At 55.3% G+C, this 13883-nt stretch overlaps 8 protein-coding genes across 8 annotated transcripts; 1 reads left to right on the plus strand and 7 right to left on the minus strand.

Annotated features, from left to right (window-relative positions):
• Positions 1-324: 324 nt before the first annotated feature.
• Positions 325-2154, plus strand: A1O7_03242 (glutamyl-tRNA synthetase; the record flags this gene model as incomplete). Its single annotated transcript, XM_007757266.1, has 1 exon — positions 325-2154. One exon carries the CDS (start codon positions 325-327, stop codon positions 2152-2154), a length of 1830 nt encoding a protein of 609 aa, XP_007755456.1.
• A 314-nt stretch (positions 2155-2468) lies between these two features.
• Positions 2469-3671, minus strand: A1O7_03243 (protein transporter sec13; the record flags this gene model as incomplete). Its single annotated transcript, XM_007757267.1, has 3 exons — positions 2469-3255; positions 3317-3432; positions 3666-3671. The coding sequence occupies 3 exons, from the start codon at positions 3669-3671 to the stop codon at positions 2469-2471; spliced, it is 909 nt and encodes a 302-aa protein (XP_007755457.1).
• Positions 3672-4129: 458 nt separating this feature from the next.
• A1O7_03244 (uncharacterized protein) lies at positions 4130-6078 on the minus strand (the record flags this gene model as incomplete). Its single annotated transcript, XM_007757268.1, has 3 exons — positions 4130-4228; positions 4287-5682; positions 5738-6078. 3 exons carry the CDS (start codon positions 6076-6078, stop codon positions 4130-4132), a joined length of 1836 nt encoding a protein of 611 aa, XP_007755458.1.
• Positions 6079-6915: 837 nt separating this feature from the next.
• A1O7_03245 (dipeptidyl-peptidase III) lies at positions 6916-8108 on the minus strand (the record flags this gene model as incomplete). The annotated part of the gene is made up of 6 exons (XM_007757269.1): positions 6916-6936; positions 6988-7252; positions 7301-7656; positions 7741-7876; positions 7933-7969; positions 8033-8108. The coding sequence occupies 6 exons, from the start codon at positions 8106-8108 to the stop codon at positions 6916-6918; spliced, it is 891 nt and encodes a 296-aa protein (XP_007755459.1).
• A 1217-nt stretch (positions 8109-9325) lies between these two features.
• On the minus strand, positions 9326-9712 carry A1O7_03246 (uncharacterized protein; the record flags this gene model as incomplete). Its single annotated transcript, XM_007757270.1, has 1 exon — positions 9326-9712. One exon carries the CDS (start codon positions 9710-9712, stop codon positions 9326-9328), a length of 387 nt encoding a protein of 128 aa, XP_007755460.1.
• A 566-nt stretch (positions 9713-10278) lies between these two features.
• Positions 10279-11370, minus strand: A1O7_03247 (uncharacterized protein; the record flags this gene model as incomplete). The annotated part of the gene is made up of 3 exons (XM_007757271.1): positions 10279-11163; positions 11211-11274; positions 11324-11370. The coding sequence occupies 3 exons, from the start codon at positions 11368-11370 to the stop codon at positions 10279-10281; spliced, it is 996 nt and encodes a 331-aa protein (XP_007755461.1).
• A 309-nt stretch (positions 11371-11679) lies between these two features.
• A1O7_03248 (uncharacterized protein) lies at positions 11680-12279 on the minus strand (the record flags this gene model as incomplete). Its single annotated transcript, XM_007757272.1, has 1 exon — positions 11680-12279. One exon carries the CDS (start codon positions 12277-12279, stop codon positions 11680-11682), a length of 600 nt encoding a protein of 199 aa, XP_007755462.1.
• A 457-nt stretch (positions 12280-12736) lies between these two features.
• A1O7_03249 (uncharacterized protein) lies at positions 12737-13066 on the minus strand (the record flags this gene model as incomplete). The annotated part of the gene is made up of 1 exon (XM_007757273.1): positions 12737-13066. One exon carries the CDS (start codon positions 13064-13066, stop codon positions 12737-12739), a length of 330 nt encoding a protein of 109 aa, XP_007755463.1.
• Between the last annotated feature and the right edge of the window lie 817 nt (positions 13067-13883).

The raw sequence follows: 13883 nt of genomic DNA on the forward strand, positions 1-13883 counted from the left end.
GAGAATGGCGACTTGGAGGGGCTCGAAATCGAAGGCGTGTCCGGCTCCTGCGCTTGTGGTGGTTGGGGGTTTTTGACTCCCGCTTTTTCTGCTTGACTTTTTGTTCATAGACGACTGACGATGGGATCTGAATGGTCAGTTAGAAGCGTCTAGCAATAAGGCTGCATGTGTCGACGATAGTTCCGTGCCGCGGAAGATTAACCAGCGCATCCTTCTGTGCCGCCGCGCTGGTAGTCACTAATTGCTTGAATCTTCTCGTGCTTTCGAGCTTCACCCTGGTGTTGATTACCACACCGTGCATATTTGCTGTCGACGCCATCGCACATGAGGACGAAATCGGTCGCCCTCACGACAGCATGGGTATGCAATTCGTGTCGTGCGCGTCAAGCAGCGCCGAAGCGGGTGCGACCGTTCTCGGTCTCAACTCACAAGTCGACCACCGGTAGCAAAAGCAGCACTGCTGAGCACACTCCACCTCGCCGAGGCAAGCTTCCCTCTACGCCGGCGAGAACACGTTTCGCACCATCTCCAACCGGGAGCCTTCATCTGGGATCCATACGCACCGCACTATTCAACTATCTGCTCGCCCGTGCGACGAAGGGTCAATTCCTCCTTCGAATAGAAGACACTGATGCGAAGAGAACAATCCCCGGCGCGGAGGACCAACTGTTCAAGGATCTTAGATGGGCAGGTCTACAATGGGACGAAGGACCCCAGGTCGGTGGTCCATACGGACCATACCGCCAGAGTGAACGACTGCCGCTCTACGAGAAACACATTCAAGCCCTCCTCAACAGCGGCCAAGCATACCGCTGTTTCTGCACGGCCGACCGCCTCGACGACCTCAACCGCCGGCGGCACGAGAAGGGACTAAGTCTAGGCTACGACAGGAAATGCCATCACAGCATCTCTCCTACTGAAGCAGAAGAAAAAGCCCATCGCCGCGAAGCACACGTTATCCGGTTCCTGTCCCCAGTCGAGTGGCCCAGGTACAACGATCTTGTTTACGGCAAGGCTCAAGGCCACGGCGCCGAAAAGACCAAGAAACTCCTGGTAGTTGAACCGGTCTACGAGGATGTCATCCTCATGAAGAGCGACGGCTTCCCTACATACCACTGGGCGAATGTCTGCGACGACCACGAAATGCACATCACCCACGTAGTCCGTGGCTCCGAATGGATGGCCTCGACACCCTTGCACGTCGCGCTGTACAACTCTCTGAACTGGACTGCCCCCTCATACGCCCACGTGCCCCTGCTCGTCGACCAGAACAAACAAAAGCTCAGCAAGCGGAACTTCGACTCGGACATATCCAGTTTCCGCAACAAGGGGATCTTCCCCGAAGCCCTCATCAACTTTGCCGCGCTGCTAGGCTGGAGCCACACGCAAAAAAGGGACGTCATGGACCTCGCGCAGCTCGAATCCATCTTCGACATGAAAATCACAAAGGGCAACACAATCGTGTCCCTCGATAAGCTCAACTTCCTGCAAGAACAGCACGCCCGTCGTAGGATCGCTGCTGGGGGTGACAAGTTCGAACAAATGATCCGCGACGTCGCCGTGGCCGTGCTGAACAAATACGGAGCCGGCCAAGTGATGCAACTCCTCGCTTCGGGCACACCGAAACGAACGCTCCGTGACCTCATCGCCCAACTCCTCCAGATCGAGTCCCTGCACTATCGCTCGCCCGCCCAATTCGCCGAGCAATGCGCTTTGTTCTTCGACCCCGTCCAGCCCAACGTGGATCTTGACGTCGCGGATCCCGCCCTCTTACACCCCCTCCGCGTCGCAGCGAGCACACTCACACTCATCCCGGCCTCATCGTGGACAAAAGAAGTGCTTCATGCCCACTTGCGCGCGTTGGAGGCCTCTCCTCCCGATGCCGACGCCGCCACGGATACAAAGCCGTGGAAGAGGGAACTATACCACTACCTCCGCTGGGCGATACTCGGGGGCAGACAAGGGCCCGGCATAGCTGAGGCGCTGGAGATCCTCGGGCGAGACACGTGTATTCGACGGATCCAGGACGCGAATGCCCGCGCGCGGGATCTCGAGACAATAAAGACCAGACCGGTCCTCAAAGCGGAAGGGTGGCGAGGGAACGCCGAGGGGAAGAGACGGATCGAAAAAAATTGGAAGGCTTACTCGTTGTAGCTTTAGTGTACTACTATACTGTACTCTACTGTAGTGTAGATCGAATGCATTGTGCCGGCTCGACTGCCCGTCGATTCTTGACGCTTGGGGAGCTGGTTTCTCAACTTCAAGTGTTGAGGTCTCCAGATTCCACGTCTAGCTAGTGTAGGTACGTACTCCGTTTGATGCACTTTTGGGTTCCCTTTTCGTCGCGAGCTCCGTGCATGCGTGCGTGGCTGGCTTGGGAAAGTTCCGCCCTTTCGGCCTCCCTGCCCGTTTGCTACGATAGCATACCAATACGTGGCCATATCTGTGGCCTAATCAGCCAGCCAACTCTACTCAGTCACCTCCCTGACCATCTCCCAATTGCCCTTCAGATCCTCCTTCCACAACGTGACCTTGTTGTCCCCGCCACTCACGGCCAGCACATTGCCGCTCAGACTCCAGCTCACGCGCCAGGTGACGGCGTCAAACTCGAGCGTCTTGGCCAGCGTCCACTCCCCGACGCCCTGCGCCGTCATATTGGTGCTCGTCCAGATGCGCACCGTCTTGTCCTGGCTCGCGCTCGCGATGTAGCTCTTGCTCAGCAGCGTGGGGCTCCACGCCACGTCGCGCACCCAGTCGCCATGGCCCTGCGGCAGGACGAGGACGTTGTCGTAATTCCCACCAGTGCCACACTCCCAGATCTTGACCTGGTTGTCACTGCCGCCCGTGACGAACCGCTTGACCACGCCCGTGCTGCCGCCGTCCTTGCGCGCGATCGCGCCGGGAACCGCCGAGGGGGCCCAGCTCACGGCGTTGACGCCCATCGCGTGGGCCGGGAAGATGACGTGGCCCCACTGGTTGTCGCGGAACTCGAGCACCGACACGTTGCCGTCCGACGAGGCGCACGCGAGCAGGCATCCCAGGTCCGGCGGCGACCACGAGACCATGTTCACCGAGGCCGTGTGGATCGGGTGCTGCCACACGAGCGTCCAGGACGATTGGGACTGTTGGCCAGGCTGCGAGGGTTGGGCGGGGGTTTCTTTGTAGATGTGCACGCGGCCGTCGTAGGATGAGGAGGCCAGGAGAGTGCCGAATTTGGGGTGGGCCCAGGAGACGCACCAGACCGCGCCTTCGTGACTGCATGTGTCATGGTGTGTTAGTAGGCGGCCTGGGCGGAGGCAGTGGTGGTCAGTCGTACCCTTTGAGCGTCTCTGTTAACCGGTGCTGGTCCCCTTCAATCTCGAATATCTTGATCGTCTTGTCGCTCGAGCAGGTGGCCAGCCGGCGGCCGTAGTAGTCAAGGACGGCATCGTGCTAGGTGAAGAGTCAGCGTCGGCGCAGGAGTGCGAAGGGAAGCGTGTCCGTACGATCATGTCATCGTGGCCTGAACTTGCTATGACTTGCGCCTGTTGACCAATGATTAGCCATGGTGTAATTCAGCCCGAGTCTCCATCTGAACATAGGAATGTCGCGGACTGCGCTCTTGGTCACCACGTATACTGACACAGTCGCAGAGCGTGTGCTGAGAAGAGTTGCCAGAAACCTACCATCATGGAGGTGAGGTCGGTGAGGAGGGAAGATAGGAAAAGCAAAATAGCACCACTACCGCATCTCTCGAGTCCGCAGATCAAGGTTGTCGAGAGGAACAAGTCAGGTTTGTAATACTGGTGGTGGTTGCAGGAAGCGCGATCTGGCAACTAGTCTTTACCGCGATTTCGAGAGTCGAATGCGCGGGACGCTCCCTCGGAGATCTTATCTAATCTCCCACCGCCACACGACGCCACGTGCAGCCTTGCCAACTCTCCCAGCAATAGTTTTACAGCCTTGTCCACCACATTTGATGCTCCAAGTTCCGACTCAGCCAACGCCGCGCATACATGATCCTCTAAAGAACCTCCCTCCCAGACCTCTGTCGGGTTCCTACAAACTCCAATTGACCCTCAACAATGTAATGAATCGGGCGTGCTTAAAGATATCCCGCAATTGAAGCATCATGCAACCAGCAAGGAGGTTACCGACCGAGAGGGATCGTGTGCTTGTGCAGTCCTTCGTTCCATACTGGCAGCTTCTTGTCCCGCTCGTAGATCAAGCCGCATGAATTGCACAGTGTCTGCAGAAAGGTTAGCTCCAGGTTTCCGCGTGCTCAGAGGCTTGAGAATGCAACTCACTCTGGGACCTAATGGCCCATCCCTCACAGCCCACACAGCGCTGCCCCAGATCAGGCAGTGCTTACACCTCCAGTTCTGCCTCTCATACTCTTGTAACCTGTTCCCCTCACCTCCCCAGCCCGCGCCAGCAGAGCTTCCTGCCTCTGGAGTCTGCGCCTTCGCGACTGGAGACAGCGACCTAAACCGTCTCTTCTTCTTGCTCCTCTCGCCGCGACCCATCTGCGGTGTCTCATCACCCGTACCGCCATTGCCGACATTCGCATAGTCGAAATAGCTGCCTCTCTGTTGAGCTTCTTGTTCTCGCGCAGACGGGACCATTCCTGCCGTGGATGAGAATTTGGCGGTTTCCCGTCTCAGCCGCCTGAGCTGCCGTTCGCGGTCGCCTTCTCTCTTCTCAATCTCTTCCTTGCTCAGTGCTTCGAATTTTGGTTCCCATTCAGCACCGAAGTCGTCAATGTCATATCTCCAACCAGCACCTTCCTCATGTCGGACGGCTTGGTTGTCAATCTCTCCGCCGAATGCGTTGCCGCCAAGCATGAGCATTCCACCTTCGCAGGCCTCCTTTTTGAGCCTAAGAACTGCTTCGTAAATGGCGTGTGTAATGGCCATGACCCATTCGCCGCCGAGACCCATATCTGCACACGTCTGCCTCGCAAAAGCTTCCGCCGCGCCAGACGGGTGGAGTAATGACCACTCAAACTTGTCCTGGTAAAGTCTTGAAGAAAGATAGATCGACAGGGTGATGATGCAGCGGTAGGTGTCATCCGGGTTGAGGTATGGATCCTCTGACTCATCTGACTGTTCAGGTTGAGGGACTGGTGGCAGAGGCGAAGCCGCCGCTGTTACTGACGCGCCGTTGGACAACGTGATGGGCATCGGTGTGGAGACAGCCGGCGTTCCAGGTGTTGTAGATGCGGGTCGAGGTATTGATGCGCCACGCATCGGCCGCGGTGTCCCTCCACGAGAGCTCCCATTAGCCATCGCCGATGGTGTTGGCACATTGTTCGCATCTGGCATCTGTGATCGCTTCTGCTGAGTATGAAACAGCGGGTGCATAGCGACGCCAGCATAGTCTTCCAGCTGAGTCCGTATCTGCTGGCTAACATTCATGGCGAGTGCGGTCTGGTTGGGGAGGTCAAGTTCTCGTACGAAACACTGAGCAAAGTCATCAGGAGTCAACAAGTTTTCGTGTAAATTCCACAAGAAAATGTCGCGAATCTTGTAGCCCGGCAAGGGCTCCGGTTTCTTGAACATGGGCAGCGAAGGATTGACTCCAACGTCGGTTCGAGATAGAGAAAACGGCGCATCTGGCTGGTGTGCCGGTACGTCGAGATCGATGCGTATAGGTATCAGCGTGAGTGGGAGCTGTGATTGAACATGGGCTTGAGCATCAGTCCTGTTCGCCTTGTCAACACTGTGGCGGGGGCACATCCGGAAAGCCAGATACTTACGTGGGCCGCACCGTCCTCCTGATCATCCAGTCTCTGTATATGGGCTGCAAATCCACGGGATGCCGTAATTCTCTCCCCAGCTTTTCATTCTGCGGCTCTTTCTTCTCGACTTCTTCTCGTCGCAAGGAGCGTAGACCTGTTGGTCGGCGCGGGCCTTCGCTGTCTTCAAAGTCGTCTTCATCGTAGGCGTCGTCTGCATAGTTGATAACTGTGGTTCCTCGCTTGGTGGTGCGGCCGGCGGGCGCGACATTCTGGGTCTGGAGAACAGGTTGGAGAAGGGTGTTGGCGTATTGACGGATCCGCGGGGGATAACTGGTCACATATGCTTGCGCCGGCGCCATTGTGAGTCGAGAGAGGATAGCACTATGACATGGTCAAGCAGGTCAAACGCGAGGTTCCACGCAGCAATAACTGCCCCCCTTCCAGGATAAGTATTGTATCGCGCAACAGGAGGGATAAATAGTGGCATCCGCGAGTATTCACAAGTCGCGACTTGCCCTTGAGAGTCAAGCGAAATCTGTTCGCGACGCACCCCGATTCAGAAACTATTCACGCCGCTCTATGACCCACCGTTGGCATAAGCAAAGTCAATGAAAGGGAGCGGTCAACATCCACGATGGCGAAAGTTTCCGTCGCAAGGATTGCTATAATTGTTTATGAGCAGGCTCTTCCTCCGTTTGATGGTGTTGTGTCTCGCAAAGCTCCTATTACACTCTAGACCAAGTCGCGCAATTTGGTTTGATAGCGGGTTACTGGAAGGCTTCCCCTTATGGTGCGAAAGAACTGTCAAGTGGTGTGTTTTTCTGAAGTCGGAGTGTCTCCAGTGGTACATAGCCTTCACGGTTGTCATTCTCATTTCTACAGCCGCGCAATGTTCCAGCACAGTAATCGACCGTGAAGGCCCTCCCTTCTCCCAAGTCGAGAAGCTGATATGATGCCATCCTTCGGAACGTGCGCGCGGCTTTGGCTATTGGGACCATTGTTCGTCTCCTTCTGTGACACAACTTGCTGTACAGGTCCCAAACACTGTGTTGATCACCCACATACGCCCGTTCCCTACCCGCATTTCCTGGGCCCCAGCGTATTCCACTGCACAAGAATAGAGTGATGCCATTTTACGATTCTGATTCGTCGCTCCAAGCATAAGTAAACCTTCAACGCAAAGCGATGTAACGAGGTCACCGTAGGCCGATAACACTCTGTTACGATGTGAGCAAAACACCATGTCACGTTCGATCAAGATCGCTTACCATCTCCAGAGTCCAGACCCTTCGAATCCACACCTTCAACCTGCCCTGTACGCCCTCCACATCGGTCAATTCGACACCTTCCCACCAGCACCTCCGGGCGGGTTTGCGCCAGAACAGCAACAGCTTTTGAGCCATGCCGACGACATTGCTGCCCGCGAGGTCGCCCTTGATGTCCGTCCGTAATCTGGCGAGAGCTAAGCTGCAAATGACTGCTTTGTTGGGTTCTCCCGCTCGGTGACCCCATGCATCGTCATGGTTGAAACCGCTGCGTCAATCAGTAACCTGTCAGTCCACTACTTATTGAAGGACGTACCCAGCAGTCAGCATCTCGATTAGGTGTTGCTCGGTAGTGCCGGCCTCCTCACTCCGCTTAAGGCCCGAGAAGATGCCATCTTGTTTAAGCAATGATTTGCCGGCAGCTCGCTTGACCTCGGTCATTTCCGGCTGCTCGATATCCGCGCGAGGCGGTATGACATAAAAGTCAAGGTCTTCCCTTAGCACAATAATTCCTGCCCGGTCTTGCAGCATATCTTTGGTAGAGCCTTGCAGCGGCTCGATTGAGATGGGGTCATGCTCGGGTGGAGTGGTGGGTGACGGGGACGTTGAGGGTATTGATTGGGCAACATCTCGGAAGAAGTTTAACATATACTGGAGTGAAGCAGGGTCATACTGCGAAGAATAAGTCATGTCTCCAATATAGATATGAGGATTGCTCAGAACAGTGATGGGATGTGGGGTTTGGGCGGAACGTACGTCGACGGGATACACGTCGCCTTCATGAAACGAGTTCATGTGGCCGTCAGGAAGGAGGCCATTGGGAAATAATGACAGCAAGACGAATTCGGGCAAGGTCAAGAGCTCATCACGAGATAGGGTGAAATGCGTCCCTCTGCACGAACAGTCAGCGTCCAGTCTGGGCTCCCTGCCTTACTCCTAGAAACCAACCTCAAATCCAATGTAATGTGCTCGTCGGCCGCTGCTTCTCCTGCTGACCATAGAGTCAGTGTCTATCTTTCAAGCATGCCTGAGACCTTTCCGAGCTTACCTCCCAGTGTATTGATTGGTGGCCCTGTCTGTTGAACTTGTGTAATAATACTCGCCGCGCCACCTGCTGCCGCCATGACGTAGGTAAACGAATCTAGAGGGCTAGAGCCTTCGGTGTAGGGAGGAGGTGGCTCGCCGTCGTCTAGTGCCTTGCCCGACGAAGACTGACCCTTGGTGTCCGGCGGAAGAGCTGCCTTGGTTTCGCGCTCAGCCTTGGACTCGGCTTCGTCTTCGGCAAGAGCCTCCTCGAAGGAGGGTGCCGGGGCAGTGGCGGGAAGCGAGTCGCAACCAGCCTCGGTGACAGTGGCTCTAATCTGGTCGAGCTCGGCGTCAGTTGGGAAGTATAGGGAAGAGAAGGGCGGTGGTCGTGGGGACGGAGGACTCGAGGATGAGGCTGCGGATCTGGGCGAATGCGGCGGCGGAGCAAGATAGATCTTGTCTTCGTGGTCGTAGTCGTTGTCGAGAGCGTTGTTGAACCTCGACAACGCCGTGGTGGGCGAGCCTTGTTGACGAGAAATCGGGAGTGACAATGTGAGTGATTGGGCGCCGCAGCCGTGCAGCAAAGAGTCACCTGGCCAATGTCAAGCGCAATTTGAGATTGAGCAAGGACAAGCGCGGTCGCGGTGGACGGCGTTGAGCGGCAGATCGATCTTGCTCAACACAAGCTGGTCGCAGTGTACTGTGTAGCCGTTAAGCCGTGGAGTTCATCGGCGTAATAGCGGGATAATCTTTGAGTCACGCGGAGCTGAACAGTCGTTGTTCAAACATGGCTTGGGTTCGATATGAGGTGTAGGAATCGGACAGATTCAAGGGTCGGGGTTTGTTCGCGCCCCGTTCCTTGATCGGGTTGTCCGTTGTTGTTGCTTACAGGCGCCTAGCGGGCCGTTTGGCGCCTACCACTCCTTAGGCGCTGTGTTTTAATTGGCCCCGGCCTCGCGCTTGCCACTTAGCGCATTTCCATCCCTGTTCCTGTTCAAGGACTCCTCGAACTATGACATGCTCTGTACAAAGTACTCCCGGTACTGTACATGTACCTCAAGAGCTTCAGTACGACTGCTTGGTCTTGGTCGTTCCGGTAGCACTTGTTATGTTATTGATGGATACTCTCTTGGTTTGTTCGTGTTCTACAACGCCAACAGAGGCAGTGTGTACACCCCTCCGTCATATTGGATATGGAGTAATCATCAATGGCTTCTATGCCTTCATTCGTCCTTAGCCAGGCTTTTTCTCCTACGCTGACGACCGCAGTAACCGCTCCATCTGCCTCAACGGTATTTGAGATCCCAACCAGTCATCACTTGAAGGGATTCAATTTGTCGAGAATCTTTTTCTCTCCGGTCGCTTCGCCTGCAGGCCGTACATCCCCAGTTCCTTGACTTGGTGTGAAAGCTTCTCCGCCAGATCCAGAAATGGCACTGCTCTTCCCGCCCTCGGCCATGCCTCCAATGCCTGCTGTTTGAGCGGTCTGCCCGAAGTCGGTGTTGGGCCCTTTGCCCGCTCCAGGATGACCGCTGGTGCCGATCACTCCTGATCCTGCTCCAGCGCCGGCTGTGGTAGACGCTCGTTTCTGTCCTTGCAGTCCGAAGAGCTCGGAGTGGGAGCCCGTGTTGCCTGTTGCGGTCGTCTCTGGTTTTAGATCGTCTGGCGAGGTATCTGTATGTCCTACGTGTGCGTCTGTCATCTTGGGTGAGGGTAGGTCGTCTCTTGCCTTTGGCAATATACGAAGGGGTGGCTTCTTGGAGAATTTGTTCGAATCTGTTTTCGCTTGAAGTTGGCTTCTTTAGAGAATTTGTCCCAATCTGTTTTCGCTTGAGATTGGCTCTTACCGGGCTGTGCTCAACGATAAAACATCATAACGCAAGCGCGCATCCTACAAGTATATATCTCGCACGCGACCAAGCCGTTGTTGACTCTGAGGCCACGATGACTTCACCTAGCATTGTCTGACGACAGAAGGCTGACGTTCATTGGTCGCCGACTATGGCAGTGAGGGGCTTGGTACCATCGGATCATTTCTCCGGGCGCACGGGGCACGTATCCAAGCCTTGCCATGTTCTCGGCTCACACAATGAAGCGGCTCTGATACCCCATGGAGAAAGGTAGCAGCATACTGTCACCTAACTGCACGAGTCATAAATCAGGTTCTGAAGCTGGACCTTAGATCGAGAGACCTTTTCGTAATTGAACTTCTTGATGTCGCGAAGTCCAAGTATAATCTCATGACCCGATCATTGATTCAACTCACAGCTATGCTCGTTGATGCAGGAGCTTCTCCGCGTTCTTGCTACACAGCTTCTCTCTTTCCTCCTCACTAGGAAACACTCTCGGGAGGTGATCATCATGTTCCTTCGACAACGCTTGAACACCCCGCAGCGGCGTGTAAGGAAAGTCGCTCCCGTACAGCATCCTGTCCACCGTGACATACTCCAGCAACCCTTTGGTCTGCTCCGGAAATGCCCACCCAGCAGTGTCGAAGTAGAACTGCGTGTTCAGTCTTTCCTTGACCCACGCTGGAGTAATCTCACTGGCAGCTCCGCCTAAGTTCATGAATGGCGCGACGCTGGCGAAACGATTGATCAACGGTGGAAATGTGCCTCCCACATGCGGCACGAGGAAAGTGATATTTGGACAACGCTTCACCGTGCCAGAAAGGAATAGATTGATGACGGCGCGAGCCGTGTCGAACATGAACTCGAACATCGGTCTTGGGAATTGCGGGAGCGGCGTCGCTGCCGTGCCGGACGACAAGCAAGGCGTGGTAGGATGCATGAAGACGATAGCCTTCCTCCGGTTCAGTTCATCAAAGATGGCGTCAAAGTCGCGATGGCCAAGGTAGGAGCCATGGAAATTGGTCATGACGACGAATCCATCGGCGTTGAGTTGATCCAGCGCATGGGGGATCTCCTGCAGACAGCCGTCGACATCGGATAACGGCAAGGAGGCGAAGAACCCGAATTGATCTGGTCTGCGTTTCTTGAGGTCGGCGCCGACTTCGTTGACGTGTCTGGCTAGTTTCCGTGCCAGCTGGTGGTCGCCCGCTTTGAGGTGAACGCCCGGTGAGCTGACACTGAGGATGGATTTGGTCACGTTGACCGACTTCATCATTTCGAGGTGGCTCTCCTCGCTCCATTCCTGGTCCGCGTCAGCAAGGGCATGGCAGTCTGATGGCTTTGGCATACTGGAATGGCGGGCATGCCATCTGGATTCGCATGGCCATTTTCGGCGAGAGCCTTCCGGTATTCACTGCTCCGTGTCAGCTGCGGTCAGGCTGGAGTGAGTAGGGTGGGCCTACGCGGGCAGGTAATGGGAGTGGCAGTCGATTTTGCCATGCGGAGACATCTTGATCAGAAGTTATCGTCCTCTCCAAGGATACCAAGACTGGACAATGCTTTGCGTTGAGTTGTGTGTGTTTGTATATACGGACGACGGTTGTGTCGCGGGGTTCGGCACGTGGAGATCGGACTGCAATCTCCCCGCAATCTGACACGACGCACACCCGCGAACAGGTGGGACGAAGCAACAGACGGGAGGCTCTTTCGCACGCTCGGCCTCATATCGTCCCGTACGAGTATCAGCGGACTGGTGGGAAGGCCACGATATTGGCGGGACCCAACCAATCTGTGCTCGACACCTGTTTGAGGAGGCTTCCTACCCAGCCAACGCCTTGCCCACCAGCTCCTTTGCCCTTCCGCTCAGATCCATGTTCAAGGCCAACTCCTGCCCTCTCGCGCCCATCTTGACCCACGTCTTCTGCAGTATTGAGATGATCTTCTCCTCGTCATGGCCCTTCTCAAACTCGTCGAACTGATCGTCTAGGAACACCAGACATGCGACATCCTCGATGACCTGTGCGTCGGCGTCGCCCTTACCTTCTCCCTTCTTGAGGTCCTCCTTGGCTATCAGAGCTGCCACCTTGCTGGCCTCTTCCTCACTGTACGAGCAGTCCAAACATATCTCCTTGACCTGTTCAGCCTGGCGCTTCTTCAAGAACGTGCGCCAGGCGAAGTAACCGGCCTTCGTACGTGGGTAAGTGTCTCGCGGTATTTCCCAGCGGCGGAAGTGCTGGGCTCGAGCAGCCGTCGCGACAAGAGGATCGGCGCCAGGAGTATGAAGGTCGAGGAAGTTGGTCATCTTCTGGGCGTAATGGAGCTCGTAGGGTATCCTCTCGCCATTGATGTTGACAACGTTGGGGTCTTCTTTGTGAGCTGCGTCTATTAATTCCAAAGCTCTAGTAACATCAGGAGCCATGATGAGGGCTGTGAGTAGTATGGTTGTGCACGCCCAGAGAAGAAAAGGTGTTTTGACTATCAATCTTCCAGATCTCCATATCTCTAACCTTGCGGAGCCCACGAACCCTTGCCGAAGATTTTCCTGCAAGTGATGTCACCCCGCAACAGCAGCTCTATCACCTCTCGTTCACCTCCCGAAGTATTCTTTCAGGTGTCTATACATCTCAAGTCCGTATCTCGAGAGACAGAACTTGGGAAGTTCATCTCACCCTGGTGCTCGCGACTTCCAAGCTTCCAGAAACCATGATGACTGTACAAAAAGTAACTGTAATTGAAGGGGGCCCAGCTCCTGCTCTTGCTCCTGTAGGCTCTACTGCAGTCTCACCAAGCCACTCTTTTACGCCTTCCACGCTCTCACCATGGAAAACCGTCCATGGATGCAGACTTCTGACTTCTAACATCCCGTCCATCGCCTCTCAAGCGCCACCCTCCCTCTTGGCATACTCATCCTCGATCCGCTCGTCGTACAGTGCATCAGCCTCCTGCTGCGTCAGTCTCTTCTGCTGCCCCTTGGCCCCATCAGTGATCCGGCCCTGAGCAGGTTGTCCCGCCCCACCATTGGCAATTATTTGCTGTTGCTGTTGCTGCTGCTGGTCTGCCGGGATCGTTGTCTTCGTGGTTGTTGTCTTCTTGTGGCTGGCCCCAGCGTTCATGGAGAGTGAGCCGCTCACCGCGCCCGCAACCGAGGCTCCCGCGTTGGCGACCGCTTCGGATGTTTTCTTGAAAAGGCCGGCGTCCTCGGACATCTTGAAGGCGTGTACGTGAGGTTTGACCTGGACTTAATTTTCTACGAGTACGGGAGATTGCGAATGATCTTGGCTGCGGCTGTGGCTGTGCGACTGAACTCGGCAGAGAGTACACAGGACACGGTATTCGTCCAAATTGTACAGTTGTGTGGACGAGTACTAGTGAACGTCGAGATGGCTAGAGGAGATACGGGACTTTTTTCCTTGGGAATTTAAGCGACTCATATACTCAACGCTGCAGGGCTGCAGGCATCATAGTAGATATCATACAGGCACCCAACCGGGACTGCCATCTGGCTGAGAATTCAAAACAGGTTTTCGAAACCATATTACCTTTTCAGAGTTCGCCGAGTCGCACGTGCTTACTTGAAGGCGGCCTAAAACCTCAGACCTGAACCTGACGATCGCAAGCCGAAGCTGATGTCATACCATCGTGCACCTCGTGCTTCGTGCGCCCGCAGCCCGCAGCCCGCAGCCCGCAGGATCTTCAAAAGACGAAAAGACGACGAACAGCCTGTGTGTCCGCGGGTGGGTACTGAGATTTCACGTATCATTGAAACTCTCTATGCGGAGCCTTCCGTTTACCTGTATTGTTCGATACCAGTCTAGATGACACATCTGATTGGTTGGCTGGCACAACAAACGGCCAGCCTTTGTGCCTCGCGACAACGAACAGCACCAGCGAACAACAAGCGCAAGGCTCGACACAATGCAAAGGATGTTGCCAAAATAGATATACCTGGCTTTGAGGGTGCATGGCATCTATCGCAGTTGACAATGGAGCTCATTCTATGTAGATTGACCATCATCCAGCATG

This window comes from Cladophialophora yegresii (genome assembly GCF_000585515.1).
Source record: "Cladophialophora yegresii CBS 114405 chromosome Unknown aczIN-supercont1.2, whole genome shotgun sequence".
In the NCBI taxonomy this organism is placed as follows: Eukaryota; Fungi; Ascomycota; class Eurotiomycetes; order Chaetothyriales; family Herpotrichiellaceae; genus Cladophialophora; species Cladophialophora yegresii.